A 20,590-nucleotide genomic window follows, 5' to 3' on the forward strand; every position below is an offset into this window, starting at 1 on the left:
GCAACATTTATGATACAATACAAAATCACATCATAAAATCAATAAATGCTGCTATATATATATAGAGAGAGAGATAGATAGATAGATAGATAGATAGATAGATAGATAGATATAATTGCACTGATTAGTATTTGAAAATATATTTTGTCATGAAGTGAGTATGCATTGGTGGTCGACACATTCATTTGTCCTGTAGTGTCTTTAATTTAGTTATGTAATTGATCATAGGGCCAAAAGTTAGGACACATTATTAATTCAGCTGCACTCCAAGTTAACATGAGATGATAAACAACAGTGAACAATAACATCCATAAATGTTTACTAGGAGAAAAATGGAAATATTAACAGAATCCTGCCTTGGATATTAAAATAAAGATGCTGTGTTCATCAAAACACCTCACTGACATTGAACATAACGCTGTTAATGTTTACTCTGTTAAACTCCACTCAACACTGTTCAGACCTGTTTATTTCTCTAACCATCCATCATTTTGTTGCACTTTGCTGTTTCATTTTATTGGATATAGGGTCTTTCTGTATTTTATCAGAGGCAGTGCAAAGTGCTGCATTGCTGCACACTTTGTCCCAGCTGGGAAAAGTCTGCTTAGTATTGTTTTAGCCATTCAGTTGCAAAGCAGCACTGAGGCCATTACTCAGTGGTTACTAGCTGAGCTGATGCTGCCATCTGCTGTAAGACGAGGATCACACAGCTTCCGAACCTGCTCAAAACTCATTTTCAGTTTCGATGTAAATTATAGTTCATCTACCAATTATGGATGATGAGACAACAAGTATCTGGGCACAGGCATGCAGAGGCCCATTAAAACAAAGCTTTTGTGCTGTTTTTTCTTCTTTTGTCAGTGTTTTGTGTGTCTCTATAGTTTTACATCCTTTTGTGATTTTGTGTCTCTCCCTGTTGTTGCTCTGTGTCTTATTGAGCTAATTTTGTGTCTTTTTTGTTCATTTTTATGGCCCTTTTGTAGTTATTTTGTGTATCTTTGCAGTAGGGTTCCTTTGCATCTAACAATTATTGAATTGTCACTTAATCTGTTGATTTATTTTTCTCGATTAATTAATGTTGTTTGATTTCTAAAATATCAGATCAAATGTTAAAAAATGTCCATCAGTGTTTCCCAAGGCCCCAAATCATGCCCTCAAATGTCTTGTTTTGTCCACAACCCAAAGTGTCACAATCTGCTCTGCCTCTCCCCTGCTGCTGTGGGATTTTTTCCACTTTGACCCCCCCTCGGCCACTCATCAGCCTCATCACCTCCACCTAGTGCTCCCAGCTGCTCTTCATCTCCAATCAATAGTCAATTAATTGTTGCAGCTTGTGACATTTTGCAGGTGAGGGCCAGGTGAGGAGATACTGACAACTCGGGGTCTTGAGTTTGTTCTTATATAAACTTTTCAAATTGCCAGATCTATGTGTTTAGGATCCCAACTTTCTGATACGTTGGACAGAAATGCGGATAAATCACTATTTTTTACCAATTTTATTGTCACAGTTGTTGTCACCTCTCACCTTGCGAATGTATTATTGTGGTTGTTGTAGTTATGAGAAGCAATTAATACATTATTAATCATATTTGAACAATCGATCTGTTTACATCCGCTGCTTCTAAATGGTGAAAATCCTCTTTACTGTGCAGGTTTAACATGAACTCTGGCTGCCATTTATGGGGACAGAAGAAATGTATTTCGGTCGCACAGAGTGAAAACGTTGTACTGACAAACCTGTAGTGTTAGATTAACAACTGTCACCGTAAATCTAATGCAGACTTTACATGATGAATTATGAATGAATGTGTTGCTACAACTTAAAGATGTGTTAAAGTGCAGTCATAGTGGGAGGTTAGATTGACCTCTGAATCAAAGTTGGTAACAAATTGAAAGAAAAGACAAACACAAATGTGTATGTGTCCACATGGAGGCCACTGAATGATTTGATCAAGTATCAAAATGTGCGACGGCCTCAAGATTTCAACCTAGATGAACACTGGCTCAGTGTTTTTCGAGTCTAATTTTATCAAAGGTCGTTCATTGTATTCATTTAGTTTCTACACCTGCTTTTTTTTTAGTCATTGGGGTTGTTAGGGGGGTGGATTTTCTCCCAGCATGGATTGGAAAAGTCTTCTTTTTTTTCTTAATAGCTAAAAAGCACCAATGGTTTGGAGGATTATTCTGCAGCTCCACCTGCTGGTACACTGAGAGACACACACACTTTTTATGCTCACTGTAAAGATTCTCAGTACTTCAGCGGTTCTCACACTGTTAGGGGGCAAGTGAGGTTGCGATCAGGTAATGTTGGACACCCCTGATAGTCTGGCGACCAGTCCAGGCTGCGCCTCATCACTCGCCCAGTGTTAGCTGGCATAAGCTCCATTCTGCTTAATTAGAGCATCTGATTTGATGTACTTTAAAAAGGCTATATTTCCATACTAATACTTTTGTACTTACTTAAGTACACTTTTGAGTGAAGGACTTTAACTTGTAACTGTATATTTATACACTGTAGTGTTGCAACTTTTACTCAGTAAAAAATTTGAGCACTTAACACAGTATCAACAAAACGTAACCTCCTGTGTTACCGAATCTTTCTTCAACCCCTGAAATAATGAAAACAATTTGATTTGTTTTCTCATCTTTTTGTTTCTGAAAGAAATTTTGATGCTCACATGGAAATACAATGATTTCATGATCACTCGTGCAGAGGATGTCTTCAAAATTATATCACTCATTGATATCAGCGTTATAGTACATCTGTTAAAAGATACAGTCCCAGCAGGTAAAGTAAAAAAATATTTCCTTTATTATTTCACTTCACTGAATCATGGAAATTACAAATTTCAAATGACGTTTGTATTTATTTATTTTACAATTTTGATTTTTTCCCCTCAAATATTATTATCTAACACTTATAAAAACACTTTTAAAAAATCAGCATTACATGACACTTGTGTTTAATTCCATATGATTATCTAGGTGTTTATTTTTTCTTTCTGTACATTATTTGTCCTGTTTTCTCTAGGGATGCACAATGATATCGGCATGTCACTGGTACCAGCAGATATTGGCTTTAAATTTGCCAACATATTGATTTCGATATCGCAAACCAATATTCTGATTTTTTATTGACAAAGTGAACGTGTGTAACATCAACCCTAAGATGAAGTATTTTTCTTATTTTGCACAATACATGAATATTAGATACACTGAAAAGCATTGAATCTTCATCTGGCGGTCCACCATCACAATTAAAGTATGCATAATATGATTTTAATTCCACTACAGAAGAGACTTGAAGATCACTAACACTGGGTGGAGAAAAAAGTGGATTTATCAATATTGGTGTTGGCCTGATGAATTGTTATATATCGGCATATTGGATATTGTAAAAAATCTGATATCGTGCATCCCTAGTTCTCTCTTTGAGTTGCTAATTACTGCTGTGTGACCTCAGCAGAGAAATCTAACAGAGGAACGTTATAGAAACCAGAGGGAAATTCACACTTAAACTCCTTAACAGGACTCAGGAAAGTCACGTTCGTCTGGGTCATCCATGTCAGGAAGCTCTTCAGGTTTGCATCACAGTGAAATCGATTCATTTTCAGATCGAGGGAATTAAGAGAGCGAAAAACTGCTGGGTCAGGGGAGGCTATGAAGTTGTTGGCGAGGTTGAGGACTCTGAGACTTTTGGGTAAAACATCAGGCTGGAGGTAAGTCAAGCTGTTGGATGAGAGGTCCATCTCCACCACTGAGGTGAGACCCTTGAAAATGCGCTGAGGTAAAGACTTCAGCGCGTTGTGGCTCAAATTAAGAATAATCACATGTCCAAAATTGTCAAACATTTTCAGGCATGTTCCCTGAGACCAGACAGACTGCAGGGAACTGCTGTGAAGATCCAGGGTTGTGACATTGTTATCATCGATGAATCCAAACTGCAAACCGTGATTGCACCACTTGATTGGGTTTCCTCCATAGTAGAGATGCTGGAGGCGATCCAGAAGATTCACAAAGGTGTAAATATCCTTGAGGTTTGTTAATCTGTTGTCCTGAACATTCAAATAGGAAACACTACCGGCAAGCCTATGGATTGTGCTCACAGACAAGGTTGTCAGCTTGTTGTCATTCAACAGGAGATAATCTAAGCTGGGGAGTAATGCAGTGAAGCCAATGTCTCGCAAAGCATTTCCTGTTAGATGTAATGCTTTTAATTTGGGAAGTCCACTGAATGAGCCGAAAGCCAGAACACCAATGTGATTATAAGACAAGTCTAACACCTGCAGGTTTGTCAGAAAAGCAAACGTGTGAGAGTGGATTTCCCCCAGCAGGTTGTGTGACAGATTGAGCTTTTCTAAATGTCCCTCAAGGCCTTCGAAGGCATTTCTGTGTATCTGGTTCACACTGTTCTGGGAAACATCAATGACTGCGACTTCTTTTAACTCACTAAAAAAACCCTCTTGCAGTGCAAATATCTTGTTTTTCGACAGATCCAGAGTGTGGACTGAGCTGTCATTTAGGCCTTTTAACGTGCTGCGGTCTGGATCAGCGAGGTTAGTGAATGAAAATCCTTTGCCCATGTGTCCAGACACTTTGAGATGGGAAATCTTAGTCCCTCTAATGGCTGTGAAAAACTGCTTAAATTTACTCACACTAAACCCATTATTGGACAGGTTGAGTGTCTCAAAGGACATTCCCCTGAAAGGATTCCCACATTTCTGCCAGTCGCGTTTTTTAAACATGGCCTTCATGTAAACAGAGTCCAAGTTCAGGACCTCAAAGTGCTTTCCCTGGAAACCAACCAGATCGGACTCGCATATTTTGTCAATATCGTTCAGCTTGAGGTTCAAAACTTTTAAATTAGTAATGTTTACAAAGAACATTGAAGGCTGGAGTCTTGATATCTTGTTCCCAAAGAGGTCAAGAGTCTCTAAGGAGGACAGTGGCTCCAGATAGTTGTCCTCCAATATGGACTCTGTGAGCGAACATCGCTCCATGAAGAGTTCCTGCAAACCTGACAGTCCTACAAAAGCCTGCGGCTCCAGCCGAAGGCCGACGTTGTTGCCGAGCACGAGCCTCCTAAGGCGTTTTTGCTCATTGAAGGAGTTGTTCCTGATCGCAAGACGCACAAACTGTTGTCCAAGGTCCAGCTCCTGCAGCTCCTCCAGGCCCGACAGGGAGGTAGAGTTGACCTCACTGATGCGGTTCCCCTCCAGGTACAGGTGGGTAATGCTTGGAGGGAGGCGAGGAACCCAGCGGAGGTTCTTGTAGCCACAGTTGGCTACAGAGCCCACAATGAGACATGATGGAAAACAGCCGGGCACCTGAAAGAGGACATTTAGAAAATGTAAGATATTTTTTTTAATGTAATTTTATATTATGGTGTCCTTTTGGGTGCAACCCTAAAATAAAAACATAAATAAAATTGCCCAGAAATAATTTTATGGGCTAATTACTATTTAGTTGCAGTATAAACACTGTGCCATTTTAATTTACATTTCTGTGTGTTGTATGTTTACCTGCAGGAAAACACAGAGGACAACCAGCTGAAGACCCAGCTTCCACATCTTCACGCTGCTCACCGGAGGAAATCCAACTCTTGATGATAGATCTCTGCAATGTGAGAGTCAGAGCTTTAATGTGCAGAGATTTCTGTCGGCAGCGTTTTTATCTCTGAGTGTTTGCGTCACTTGTGTGGAGTGTTGCATTGATCCTGCAACGTAAACGTGACGCTGGATGGGATTTCCCTTTTTTTCTCCCGAATTGCATGAGGGAGGGAAGTACACTTGCAAGTTTGTACTCTGTGTTGTTGTTGTGGGTTAAGATTGTACATTGGCTGCTTTTCAAAAAAGTGATGTTGCCAGGTTTGCGTTGTGTTAGCTGTACCTTGATTTTTGTTGCCAACATAGTATTTGAGGTTTAATAGATGCTTTACAATATCAATTAAATGGATTTCAGTGGACAGTTTTCTATCAGATAAGAGTTACTTATATCTGTCAGCAACTTTACCATTAGTCTAATAGCCTACCTGTTGCTATTACCCTTCAAAAACGAATTTCTGCCAAACAATACCAGTTACAAAATTCTGATGTAAAAATCTATATAAATCACATGTGTTGGAAACATGGTAATTTCTTTGGTTTTAAGTGTTTGGGCGTGTGGAGACTCAATTGGTGATGCTGCTTTAGTGTCCTTTAGCATGATTTAACAGTGCTGGACTGAAATTTGGCATCCTGGTGCATCCCCCCCAACACGCGCGCACACACACACACACACACAGACACAGACACACACACACACACACACACACACACACTTATCCTGCTTAAAAATAATTATTAGTCTACTCTCTTTTAGATTTATTATATTTATTACACATAAATAAAGAACTTAGATAACAATATTAATGATTAAAAAAAACAAACAATGAAATACTGCGGTGTAAGAAAATGAGTAAATTTTGTCTTCTTCTTTTTCCCCTTTTTTTCTGTCGCACTGCTCCCTGGATTGTTTCCATTTTCTCATAAACTAATTCTCTCCACGTAATCTCCCCCATGTTCAATTATTTGTGGGGCAGCCACCTATGTTGCCTTTGGAAGATCCGCCATTGTGTTTTGACAAGAAATAAGTAAATGAGAACGAGAATGTATTTATCGTGAATGCATTTGTTGATATTTTCAGGAGGACTATTTTGATCATTATCTATTATTTATTATTTGTTAATATGTTACTCAGTGCTTCTCTGACTTTAAGAAAGGCTGCATTAGTATCATTTCCGTGTCAGTAATCGTAACATAGGAGATATACAGCTTTTTCACAATGGCCTCATCTCAAATTTTATCACATTAATGCAATTGATGAAATAACCACAGTGAACATATTTCTACACACTTGTTCACAGATAGGTTTTTGGGGAAATGAGCACATTATTTAATGTGTTGCATATATTTTACACAATTTTATAAAAAATAAACCCTCTTCCTCTTTCAGATGTCAAGATTTGCCACTGCTTTACTTTTGTTGAATAACTCTCTCTTCCTGTTGATAGTCAGACAAGTTTGGTAAATACCCAACCAAGACGACTAGTTATAGGTTGAAGCATGTAATCAGTTCTGTTTGGGAAACTGCTCTGTCTTAATTAGGTAGCTTTTATAATTCAGTGTGTGTTTTATTTTCATTGTAAACCGCCTGACACACTGCAAAGTACAGCAGTGTGTGTGGTTTAGTCACACAGGGCTGCTGAATTTCACTACCTCTGGAGAATGAAGGTTTGTCAAATACAATACAGAGAGAAAGAGAGACAGATGTTGACTGACATTGTGACAATAACGTTACAGCTTCTCCTTTGAAAGATCCAGTGTGTAGGATTTAGGGGAATGTTGGCAGAAATGGAATATAATATAATAAGTATGTTTAAGTTTAATCACCTGAAATTAAGAATTGTTGTGTTTTTGTTACCTTAGAATGAGTTGTTTATATCGCAGAGCTGGTCCTCATTTTACAGATGCCCAGAATGGACAAACACTGGCTCCCAATAGGGCCATTTGAGTTCTTGCATTGGCCACAATAGGAAGCCCATCTGCAACAGTTAGTGTCCGAAATACAGTGATTTGTAATGTGAAACTGCTTTATTGAGCTTTTTTCCAGTTTAAATCACTGGATCTGTTTGTTTTGGAGAGGAAGAGGCCTCTGCAGATAATTCAGCTCCTGGTAAAAACCTCCTGAACTGGGAGAATTTTCCACTGCAATCATTTCCTGTAGATGCCTCTAAATCCCCCTACATCTTACACAATTCACCTTAAATTACCTTTTACTTAGAACTGCTTATGTCCCCTGAAGAAAACCTAATGACCAGCTGTTTTATCTAATTAGATAAAGTTTTTGATCACTTCATGTCATTTTTATGTCAGCAAATTTTATCTAGTGGACTGAAAAACCCCCAAACAATTTATGATATTATCAAAGTGGGCTGTCAAATGTTTAACTTGTATTTTTAACAATGTATTTAGCTTACTTTAAAAAAGATTCTTGACATCCATGCATTGATAAGATACTGCCATTCAAAAACATCTCGATACAATAGCTACAGTATCAGAAAATACTCACAAAACACATGTATGAGTAAATGTACTTAGTTACTCTGCAGGAGAAGCCTAAATATTTTATTAAATGTGATGGATGTGAAGGCTAAACGGTGAAATCCTACCAGTTAATTTTACTTTTAAAAAAAATAAATTTAAGGCCTAAATATAACTATTAATCCCAATATCTGTTAACTTTATATCAAATTGTTAAATTTAGGCCTACATAAAAGTTTTACTATATTTACTGAATGTTGCCAACTTGTTGCAACTTAAAAATGACAAGTTTAACAGCACTAAGTTTCCTAAATGTACTTCAATACTTTCCAGGTTCACCAAATTTAAACGGCACCTAAAATATCCATTTATATTTATTCAGTTAGCCTGCTAGCATAACATTTCCGTAAGTAACGGTTTATGACGTATAAAATAGAACGTTAACCGTTAGAAGTTGTAACGGTCAAAGCAGCTGACAACGTAGGTGAAATATTCTCCATCTTTTTCGGCATGAAAGGGAAGTTATTTGTGATAAAAAAACTAGATTAAAACTGTATAACTGAACGCTGAGAGAGTAATTAGTTGGTTTTGTGTCAGCGGCACACCGTCACCGGGGGAGGGGGCAGTACGGACCGGAGAGAGGAGTGACTTTCTTTCAAAAATAGTACACTTCATCACAGCAGCAACCGGTACAGCAGCAGCGACTGGTGGGTATGGAGGTTGTCAAACATGCTTCGCTACGGAAATAAATAACGGGACTGGGACGATAAACCAAAAAGGAGGAAGCCTCAAAACACGACAAAAAGAGGAAGCGGATATTTCGAGAGTGAAGAAACTGGGTTTAAGCAGTGCCACACGTTTCAGTGTTGATGTTGGTATTTGACCACGAATACCTGCCGAAAATAGTCCCGGTGAGTAGACCCCCGTTTTACAGTCCGTTAAAAGATTAAGTAAAGTCACAAAGACACAAGTTTAAGGTTTTAGTTGATGTAAGTCTGACTTTTAATGTAAAGTTTTTTCCGAGTTTAGTGAGTTCAAGAACACATTCATTCGGTGGAACAAGGTGAACAGGGAGTTAAACTTTTCTGCAATATGGCCGCTCAGATGTCACACAGTTTCCCAGAAGTAGGCAGAACTAAAATGAGCTTTGACTCAAGTCGGTTTGAAATTCATGGCAACTCAAAGTGTCCACCAAAGACCGATGAAGTATTGTAGTTCAAAAAATGTCTAACGCGGTGTCCCTCTCTGTCTTGAGTGTTGTATTAAGTCATGCCCACTTTTCAAATCAAAACTGCTATTGGTGTTTTGCTTCTACGCAGTATTTCTCTATGGGAGGAACCGAAATCCAGTCAAAAATCTGTCTGTTTTACGTTAGCGTTACCTCACATATCCGCAAACACACAAACTATGTAGAATAAGACTTTTTATAAATCGTCTGTGTCCCCTGTAAAATTCGGCTCACTATAAGTAATTCACATTGATGATAAATTCCACGTGCGTGCAATTAAAATGCAGCTAGCTGAATTGAAACAGATGCAATTTAATTGGTAAGAATGTTATAATGAGGATGTCATGTCAGGGCTGATAATCATTTAAAATGACCGATTGGGTGAAACGTAAATGACTTAATAAATCATAATACTCTTTAATGGATCATCAGCAGTCTAAAATCATTGCATCTGACTCATGGGCTCAACTGATATGAATTATCACACCACAACCTGCCAAAGGGTGTTATTGGAGACAGCTTTCTGCAAGAGATCTATCAGAATTTTACAGCACCACCCCCCACCTCTACACACAAAAATGCCCTTAGAGCATATATAAAGTGCAAATACTAAAACGGTCTAAGACAAGACAGGAAAATAAAAAACTGTAAACATATTATGCATTTCTGTACCTCAGATTTTATATACTGATACATACTGTGGTACTCCGGTTTATTGTCAGGCTCTAGTGCATAAATTATCTAAACTCTATAATTCTCTGCATTTTTCTCTCCCCTGTGAAATATCTCATCCCTAAAATTTGGGCTCTCAAATGCAGGGGTATAATGGTTCAGAAAATTAATGGTCCGGTTCGACATGGTACAGTGGTGTCATGGTACGCAGTATGTTTTGGATACAGCAAAAACAGTAGAAATGCCAGAGAAATTCCCTTGATTTTTATTTATTTATGTATTTTTTAAAAATGTTGTTATTTGAATTTATTTATTCATTAAAACTCACATAATTAAGTGTTTTTTTTTCTTTGAACAGTGATGGTGCTGTACCTAAGTGACCCATCTTCTGGGGTGTCCTCATACAAAACAAATAGAAACAAAATAAACAGTTCTGTTTCTGAAGTGCCAGGAAAAATCTGGTTTTGATATTAAAAATGATTGTTGTTGTTTTTCTACTGTAACTCAAAAAACAGATTCCATATTACATGATGCTTTTTATATCCCAATTAATATTCAAAATATAATTATTTGCTCTATTAGCGACTGATTTTTTTTTAACAGTTTAAAAAGTACACTGATGATCAACCAAGCAACTTTTCATTTCTTTGCTTCATCGGCAGCTAACTATCAAACAGTCAAAAAATGGTCAAGTTGATTAACTAACAGTGCAAATACAGGCTGTGATGGAAACATATTGTAGTGAAAAAACCAAAACCCCGGGCCAAAAAACACAATTAGTGTATTTTTAAGCATGTGTACAGTCAGAGGGATGACAGTAACCGACGGTCTGTATCCCAAAGTGCCCCCTGAGGATCTCTACTTTTTCCCTGACAGATATAGACTGTGTACTTTAATTGAGCAGCGGGCGATTGGTTTACATCTTTAACAGGGCAAAATGAGAGCGCAAAACAAGAATTAACCCTCCCACTTTTCCCACCAACTTGCACATGATGACCAGGTTTAAAAATATGTAAATATTTATCCTGTCTTTTCCCAAAACAAGTTTTGACAAGCTTAATATTTCTTAAAATGTACATGCACCCTTTATAGTGTCTTCACACCCGCCTCAACTTTAAAACATTTCGTCTCAGTGTCTCCACATGGAAAGATTTTAGTTGTTTAGTTGATTTACAGTAGTGCTGAATTGTGTTACTGTCTCCACTGTGGGTGGGGAGATAATAGCGGTGGGGGTGAAACCTATGATTAGCAGAACAGTCGTTCCTATCCAGCCTTGAGTTTATATAATTTCTCGAGAGCTAAATTATAGTGAAATTTAAGTATTCCTCATTTTGCATGTAGGAGCAGTTGGATGGACCTCAGAGCCCTCTACTCATTTACTGTTTGGTGTGTGTGATGCCTCTGATTGCTTGCAAAATAGCAGTTGGGCAAAGAGGTCTTCTCAGACATTGATTGAGAGGATTGTAATGAAGAGTTGAGTTGAATTTGGGGATCTTTTTTGTCCTCTTACCCCATAAATCTTTTATATAAAACTTGCAAGCTGGTTGCACATAATACACAGTACTTCAGGTCAGGCATGTTAATTGTTGAACTTGTTGCATTCTGGTTTCTTCAGGGCAGTAAACAACTTTCACTTCTTTTTCAGTTTTTTTGTCTTTGTCTCTCTCACCATCTTTTCCTCTAACTCTTTCCTTCCGTTTAAGTACATTTTGTTTCTTTTTGTGTTTGTTCCTCATATCTTATCTCTTTCTGTATGCATCACCCTTTCTCTCTTTATTTCATGCTTTCTTTCGCAATCAAAATGACTTCTGTACATATCACCCTCCTCACAAAATTTGTTCAGGTGTCAGTTCTAGACTTAAAAGCGACCATTATGCTCAACTTATTATCTGTCATATATATAGTGTTACAATGTTGGATGTTCATATTGCAGTTGGCATATGTAAACATATGTAAAAACGTCCCTCTGAGCAAAAACTTAAGGCTTGAGATCGTTCTGAATACTCTGTTTCTGACATTTTTTCTACTTTAGCTACAAGAGAACATCAGATCATGGAGGATTTTTAAAAAATGGATATTGTCATCTGCTCCAGGTGCATTACAGCAGCTGTTTACATGACGGAGCCTCCACCACTATATGAAACTACATGCTAACATCAGGGAAACATGTAATAGTGGTTTGGATGTTTTTAATTTTTCCCGGATTTCAGATAGCGTTCCCACTGCAGCATGTCTGGTTGTGTTTTGAAGCTTTTATTGGTGATTTTTAATTGTAAAAAGCTGCAATGATGGTGCAGACATGTAGAGATGCAGATGACACAGAAACACTCACCAATCAGAGCAGACTTGGGTTTTTTGGATAATTTTAGGTGCTTAAAGACACAGGAGTTAAAATAGAGCACCTCAGACAGAGGGTGAATACAAGTGTTCCAGCATAAACAGTATGTGTTTTTTTATTTTTTATTTTTTTATTGTTAGCACATGTAAACGTGATATGAATAATTATGAACCTTAACATGAGCATAATAGGTCCTCTTCAAGGTCTGTTTGGTTCCAGGTCTAGCGAGTTTGGAAATTATTAATGAACGGGAGAAGAATCTGATAACAGGACATACATGTTGTTTTCACAACGTTTAATACTTACTTGCTTTCAAGCATTTGATTGGCCATTGCAGCATCGTGCTGTATGACGTTACATTGCGTTGTGGCAGAGATTGAGTCAGGTTCCACTTTTTTGCCGAACAGACATGCATCTTTTTGCCAAAGACCTGTGTGTAACTTGGCACGGATGCCCACTATGTCAACACTTACTAATTTCCCATCAAAATGACTAAGGGAAACTGCATTTCTCCATGAAACATTTTTGTGTGTCTGAATAAAGTCTTGAAGAGCTTTAAAACCAATTGAGAGAGGGAAAGTGTTCAGTTTTTTTTTCTCTCCCAGTTTATGTTAATTGCAGAAACACTCAAATCACCAGCTTGAGTCCAGTTCTTGTTGAAGATCCTTGGTGTCAGTTCAGATTTGGTGGATGGAATAAGACTTTCTGGACCTGTTAAACCTCCTACAGCGGACTCCACCTCAGAACACACTATAACCCCTGACTTCCACTCCTTTAAACACCCATGGCATGTTAGCCGTCCATCTTTAACATGTAACCAGAGATGTGTTGATTCTGTTTTTACCTGCCTGGTGGCACCTCTGGGGTCATGCCGGGTCAGTCAGGTTGTCTCTTTGGAAGCACAGGGTTCAAAGGTCAGGAGTGAGAGATTGGAGAAGCAGGGAGAGGCTTTTGCTTTTGGATTAACCTGCTCGTAATTGACGCAGTTGAAAGAGTCTGTGGAAAAGAGGCTCTAAGAGAAAAAAAAAAGAATAGGGGTCGACCAATAGTTACATTAGTTTTTTGGGGGGGGTTTTGTATAGTTTTTCAGGACCAATATGGATACCAAATATTGGTAGTTAATGATACTGATAACCAATATTTGGAACCAATATGCATTTTACAATAATAATGAAAATCTTTCTGTCAGTATTTAGAATTTTGAATATAACAAACTCCAACACAAAACTTTGTTTAAATTCCTTTAGCAAATGTTAAATCAAACCTGAAACTTTTAACATCATATACAGCAAGTTCCAAGCATGCAGCAGAAGATGGGAATCAATTTAAGTTATTAAGGCCTTCAATAATCAACCACTGCAGAATCAATCAGTGCACTCTGTCAACCAAGCATCATACCGAGGCTGGGTCTCATTGACTGGATCCACAGTATTCCTTGTCCTGAAGAAGCCTCAGCGAAAATGTTCTTTCTTTTTTGTTGTACACCCAGTGACAGTTTATTTGGTCTCCATTATATCTTAAGTGTTTCAGGACATTTGAGACCCAAGCTTCCAAGTTTCAGATGAATTTGTGCGTCTGGTCAGCAAGCCTCATCTGTTTCACGTGTTACAGTAAAGACTTAGAGGATAAATGGAGCTCATAGGTATTTAAGCAACGTCAGTGTCTAAAGTTGCAGCACACTGCATATATATCATCTCACACACACTGGTTGGGTCCTGTCAGGGCAGACGGTGAGAACAGTGAGCAGCTGCAAGTGGTAATGTTGTCATGTGGCATGCAGGGCGTGTGTGGTGTGCAGAGGGTGGTAAACACCCTCTTACCCCTCTTTAGTACCACCTCGTCTGCCTGACGCCCGTTTCTGTATCAGTGTCCCTGCTGTATTGCTTATTCTGTCCAGCAACACTTACGTGTGTGGATTCATCCCTGAAACACAGCGGTGAGTCGAGTGTGGATGTTGAGTTTGTATGTGTTTAGATTGAGAGCAGCTGATCCCTAAGAACAAGTGCGTGTGTCTGCATGTGTGTGTGTGTGTGTGTGTGTCTGTGTGTGTGTGTGTGTTTGTGTGTGTGTGTGTGTGTGGTTAATGCACAGGTGCGCTGGTTGGGTGGTCTGCACTGATGTGACACACAATCACACAAACATCCTGTAGTGAGAAAAAGCAAATATTGATGAGAGTGTCATAATATTTGCATCATGTAGTCATTGATGATCACTTGAGTGTGTGTATGCAGTACTTTACATACAGTATACAGCTGCAGCTAATGATTACAATTATGTTTTCATTATTAATTACTATGTGGATTATGCGTTTGAGTTACGGATTAATTTTTTACACTATAAAATGTGACAGTTAGTCACAGTACAGTTTCACAGAACCCAAGGTTACATCTTCAAGCATGAAATCCTCAAATAAAAAAAAATTCAACCAGCCACTGTTTGGCAGTTATACTAATTAAATAACTTCAATAATTAAATAAATATCAAAATAGAGATTAATTTTCTGTCCATCAAATATGAATTGATTAATTATTTGAGCTCTATCAGTTTTCAATGTGATGATTAAGATCATGTGCGACGTGTGGTTGGTAACCACAACGCTAACAGGAACATCATATTCTTGTAACTGATATGTCAATATGTCTGGTGATAATGTGATTGCATTATAGTTGTGCAACTGGCATTTGTGGCACTGTTTTTTTCTAGTTTACGTTTGTTGTTGTGTTTCAGCTTCCATCTGTAATATAGTGAAATATGTATGTATGCATTAGTTGTCTGTGTGATATCTATGCGTCTTGCTTGTGACACCTGCTGACAGGATATAACTGTCTGCCTCGTGCAGTTTGTCTTGACTGATATTCAGGCTGGATAAAGTTCACATAACTGTCTTCAGGTTGTCTGTGCAGTCATTACTATTTTTTTTAAGCTATCTGCATGAATTCATCCACCTTCATACACAGAAATATCATGCAAGATCAGGAGTATTCCATCATTTGTGGTTATTAAATTAGACTGTATTTGTGACACAATAATAAGATTCTTTGTTGTGGGAGGATTGCTGATTCTGCTGCCGTGAGAGCTTGTTGAAACCAGCCTTATGATATGTGAGCGTGTGGAATCATTATATTTCCTCAGTTTTGTTTAGGAAAGGTTTTGTTGGTGCTCAGCACCTGTTCTGCATTTGCTGTCTTCTATGATATATCTTTGCAAAACAGTGATTTATTGTAGAGATGCATGATTTGGTGATTTGGCAATGATATTGGATTTTTCACGATATCTGATATGTCGATATTTTCTAACTCATTTTGGACGATTGTTGACACCAATATATGCACGTTTTTCACTAAATTGCAGCGAACACCAACTCTCTCCTGTAGTGGAATTCATATATTACATCTATTCTTATCATGATGGCCCACTAGTGGCAGATGCAGAACTAAAATACAATACTTTTCAGAATGTATACTTTTACAGAGCAAAATAATTCATCAATCATATTTATTTTTATGTTACAATTTTTAAACAAAACCGTAAAATTCATTCCGCCTTGGCTTGGTTGAAGGTCTCCCTGAGACAATCATGACAATGGCAAAAACCAGGCAAATCTGACCTATTTTAACTAACTAAAGTCACATAATTAAAGCGAAAAACAACATCTCAGGGAGCCAATCTGAAGAAGCTAAAGGTGAAATGCGTTGCTTGCTCTGATTAAAGTCACAGTAAAGTCCTTCTGTGCGCTGTGGTCAATTTTTTTTTCACGCTAAATGTTCCTGATACCATTATAACATTAGCAGGAAGAGTCCTTCGTGCTTGGTTGCAATCTGATGGCCTATTTTTGGGAACAAAAGAGTCATATTTGTGATAGCTAATATAAAACAGTACAACTACAACTACAAGGTCTTTAAATCAGAACAACCTGCAATATATCAGTCATAAAATGAGTAACTGATTAAACGTAATAGATAAAAATTGACTATTAAAGAATGTTTATTGTATCAGGAGGGACAACAGATTACGGAAATGATAAAAAATAATTAACTTATTACATATGCACAGGTCTGCAGAGTGTATAGAGATGTAGGAGAGTGTGTACCCCTCTGGTTATGTTAAGTGTGTGTGTGTGTGTCTGTATCAGAGTGTGTCCTCTGCTGTGTCCAAAGAGCCTTTGACTTTATTGTCAACAGACTTTTCAAATTGCCTTTGTCATCTTTCTGTCTCTCTGCTAGACATCCTTTTTTGAGGCTCCTGTGTCCTGTGTGACCCCCTGACACAGAGAGGTATGACTGCATGCACGCACACACACGCACGCATGCATGCACGCACGCACACACATCCACACACACATCCACACAGGGAAAATGTATGCATTCAAATGTTTTCTTAACCCTATCTTAAGCCAGAAGTTGGAGGAGGACAGAGAGTGCATCCTCTGTGTGCATTCAGAGCAGCGTGTGTTGTTTGTGTGTTTGTTTCCGTAACACTCAGCAAATGTCAGCCATAATAAAACACCATGGTGCAACAGCAGAGTGCACCACCCACACAAACGCAGAGAAGCAACACACATGCAGACAGCTTTGTGTACGTCTTCACTTCCCTTCTCTTTTTTTCTCTCACCGTCTATATTTTACTTTCTATAGCAGAAGACTTAAACCACCAGAGCACAAAATAACTCTTCTGCCAGTCATCACTTGCATTAACTATAGAGTTTCCATGGAGGGTGTGGAGGCCATTGGATACATGATATGATAAGCACTGCTCACGAATCAGGAATACAGTTTGTATTGTGAAGGAAGCTCTTTATATCATTATCATCTCAAGGTGTATTCCAGCATCATTTTGAAAGCATTGTGATAGTAACATAATTACTCCTATAACCATATAAATAAAATAATGGCTTTTTGTTTTAATAGCAGAAACAATTTGACAGTTGTCTTAACTAAAACAATTACAGTTTTAGCCATGCTCGCAATGTGGCTCAAGTGGAAGTGACATTGGTCTGTCTATCTTTCGGACTGGTCCAGACTGAAATATATCTTGACAACTATTAGATGGATTGCCATTACATTAAGTACAGACATTCCTGCCCCTCTCATGATGAATTGTAATAACTTTGTTACTCCCTTAACTTTTCATCACATTCACTTTCAACTATACTTTATGTTAATTGTTAATTTGCAAACATTAGCATCAGGGCTGGAAATTAGCATTATCCACAGGCCAAAGCTGGTAAAATATACAAGTGGCTGCTAGATTTGCTTAACTCACCAGCTGAAAAAACAATGGTAATGTATTGAGTGGCTGGTAGATTTATAAATCCATCATTATCGCTCAAGATCGCAAGCAGGCTGCGAAGCTTGGCGCTGTAGCATTCAATATAAACAGCTCAATCGGTCTACATGGGTGCCAAAAAGTTGTGAGCAGCGCCCCATGGACAATTGACATGCTTCACGGCATTTCTTCGCACAGTATAAAACCCGGCGCCAGTGTTACATTTGACACAAAACCCATGAACCCCAAAGTGTAACAAACTTTAACCCTCAGCAAGAGATATGAACAACAATAATGTTTTCTCTGAAATAAGAAACACATAATTCGTTGGACTTTGAATTGAGATTATACGTAAAGTTGCAAGGATGTTATTATTTTAAAACTTTGATTTTGACTGCTTTGGTGTGATGTTTTATGTTTCCCCACTATATTTCATTTAGACTATATTTTATTGCTTGGAGGGCATTTTCAGGTAACTGAGGGTGCACCAATCATTTGTGAAGCAGAGACCTGGGTGTTTGATTTGGACTTTACTTTCTGAAACAATGTTTGGATCTATCTCTAACCAACAGACTCTAACCCCATCAACCTTTGTACTTCGACCCAATGATTAGGAAAATGACAGCCAAGCTGTCCTGGACCTCTGACATAGTTGGGGGTAATTGCGGGAAAGATAAATATATCTAAGATGGTTTAAAGCTTGCCAAGTTAAGTTAAAATTGGAAGCCAACCTCACAGACCAAATGTTCCTTCATGTCAGCTATACAGACAGACAGACAGAAATAGACAGACAGATGGACAGACAGACATAGATAGACAGACAGCGTGTAGTTATCACCAAGGCCAGGCCAGAAATATCAATGTACTCTCCATGGCAGTCCAGTGTGATAACTAGTGATGTGAACTAGGGAGACTATTTTTTTGGCTTATGTAACATTCAGTCCAAACAGCTCTTTGGTGACGTTATAATGGGCGTCCAAAAAAACTTCTGCACAATAAAATGTTAACTGACACACATGCATCCACCTGTTCAGCCGACTTCCTCTATTGATGTCAGGGGTGAGTGATATTGCTCACACAGACCTGCATTTACTCTGACAGGCCGTTATGGTACGATGACGATTGCACATTAATATGTATGCAGTTTTTTTTGTTGTTCTGTGAGCGTCAGGTATGTTTACATTAGGACAGGCCTATGACAAAATTACCTGATTTGTCATAGATTGCTGAATTACTGTGTGCGCACGACGAGAGAGACAAGGGAGAGAGAGACGATTTGCTGCTCAGAGCCACTGACAGTTTACTGACAGTCGCAAAAAGAGTCTAAAAGTCAGTGGCTGTTCGTAAAACATTCGGGATGCCCAGAACACTGATACAACAGCACTGTATGAGCTCGTAGCTGGTCACAATTTTGCTTTCAGCCTGCACTTATTGCTGTTGTAACGGTCTGCCATAATTATTTCGACAAGTCGAAATATTAACAATATCACAATATGAATTTTTCTTCTCATATTAAAAGTTACACTGGTGTTATCGTGGATGATATGATATGGCACACCTCTAATTGATGGCTGTCCTTTAAATGAATAGCTCAGCATTTTGGCATCAAAACTTTATCACTTTCTGCCATCCTTTCATAAAATGGCATTCACAAAATGTCAGACTTTTGCTTTACACTTGATCATTTATCTGCTTTACTCAAGGACATCTTGATAATTGAGGACTGTGTTGGCAGGAGGACAAATACTCAGGATCAGCTCTGAATATCGGATGATTGCAGGGTCAGGGTTGGCAAGTTTTGTGTTTCCATTGCTATGAGGGGTTTAGTGTGTCCCAGTTTGCAGGTGCGTTTTGATAGACATATACAGATAATATAAAGCATTATTTTCCAGAGAGAAATTGTTGTGCAGAAATTGCAAATTTGTAAAAATTGCAAATTTAAAATGTCATTAAAAGTGCTGTTATAGAAATACCAGTAAGAAAACATCATAAATACACAATTCATAAAAGAGGCATTATGTTTATATTGGCTTAAGACACATGAAGTTGCAGCAGAGATTTAGGGAAGCAAATATGTTCTGTAGTGGTGCAGCATGAATGTTTTATCTGTTTGCAAATGTCCTCGAATGAGCAGCAACAGAGTAGAACCAGACGAATCTGTCTGCTCGAGTTTTGTTTGCTCAGGCAGGTGTGTTTGGTCCCCCTCCTGTTCAGACAGATTTTCTCCTGACCTGGCAGGGGTCGGGCCTGACACAACTGGTTATTTGATACGGAGCAAGTTTAATACAAAGAGCCATGACGGCGAGCAGAAATCTAGCTCAGTTAAAAACAGGGTCGTCCAGGCATTTTCATGAACAACCAAGATGGCTGCAGCTGATGTGTCTTTTGAAGCACCATTTTCAAATTCGAATGGAAAAAACACTTGTTCACAGACACATTGCTATACCATCATAACTTGTTTCTACAGGCTGTAATATCTTTACGTTTGTCACATGGTTAGTTGCCTGGATGCTTGAAGGTCTATCCAGTTGGTAGAGGCATCTATGCCTGTTGATAATGCCCCTTGGAAATTGAAAATTAACTGAGAGGTTCCAGACTGAATTCGCATTCGTGATCTGGTCCAGTGGTGAACCTACATTAAACCTTGCCTCAACCAAGTCCAGCTTCATTTGGAGATCCAGAACTGCAATGCCTATCAATCTTTTAATGCTATAGAGTCACTATTGTCCTGTAACATTAATGGAATCTTAAGATGCTTCAGAAAATGTATCAGAGAATCAAAGTCATATTTAATGCATAAAATTCAGAACATACTACAGCTAGAGTTGCATCGATGTACTGGTTTTTAAGGTAGACTGTAATATATCCTATGTATATATAGGATACCATGCCTTGTACATTTGCTTAATTACGATATTGAAAAGAAATGCAGCTGGGTGGAAAATCTCACCTTTATATTTCATACTTCCATAAAGAAATGGTTTCAAGTCTTAATTATGGTGATAA

At 38.3% G+C, this 20,590-nt stretch overlaps 2 protein-coding genes across 13 annotated transcripts in view; one reads left to right on the forward strand and one right to left on the reverse strand.

The window, feature by feature from the left end:
- Positions 1-2,789: 2,789 nt before the first annotated feature.
- On the reverse strand, positions 2,790-5,677 carry LOC121955398 (toll-like receptor 5). Its single transcript, XM_042503338.2, has 2 exons — positions 5,523-5,677; positions 2,790-5,327 (listed from the first exon to the last, which is right to left on the reverse strand). The coding sequence occupies exons 1-2, from the start codon at positions 5,568-5,570 to the stop codon at positions 3,444-3,446; spliced, it is 1,932 nt and encodes a 643-aa protein (XP_042359272.2). The 5' UTR covers positions 5,571-5,677; the 3' UTR covers positions 2,790-3,443.
- A 3,064-nt stretch (positions 5,678-8,741) lies between these two features.
- The window catches only part of dtnba (dystrobrevin, beta a), a 34,391-nt gene continuing 22,542 nt past the window's right edge, over positions 8,742-20,590 (forward strand). For all 12 annotated transcript variants that reach the window (XR_015779047.1, XR_015779049.1, XR_015779048.1 and 9 more), the window contains exons 1-2: positions 8,742-8,992; positions 16,543-16,593. The gene's annotated coding sequence lies outside the window, so the exon portion shown is untranslated. The remainder of the gene's footprint in view (positions 8,993-16,542; positions 16,594-20,590) is intronic.

Source organism: Plectropomus leopardus, chromosome 16 (assembly GCF_026936395.1).
Source record: "Plectropomus leopardus strain MGB_pleo_1.0 chromosome 16, ASM2693639v1, whole genome shotgun sequence".
Taxonomy (NCBI): Eukaryota; Metazoa; Chordata; class Actinopteri; order Perciformes; family Serranidae; genus Plectropomus; species Plectropomus leopardus.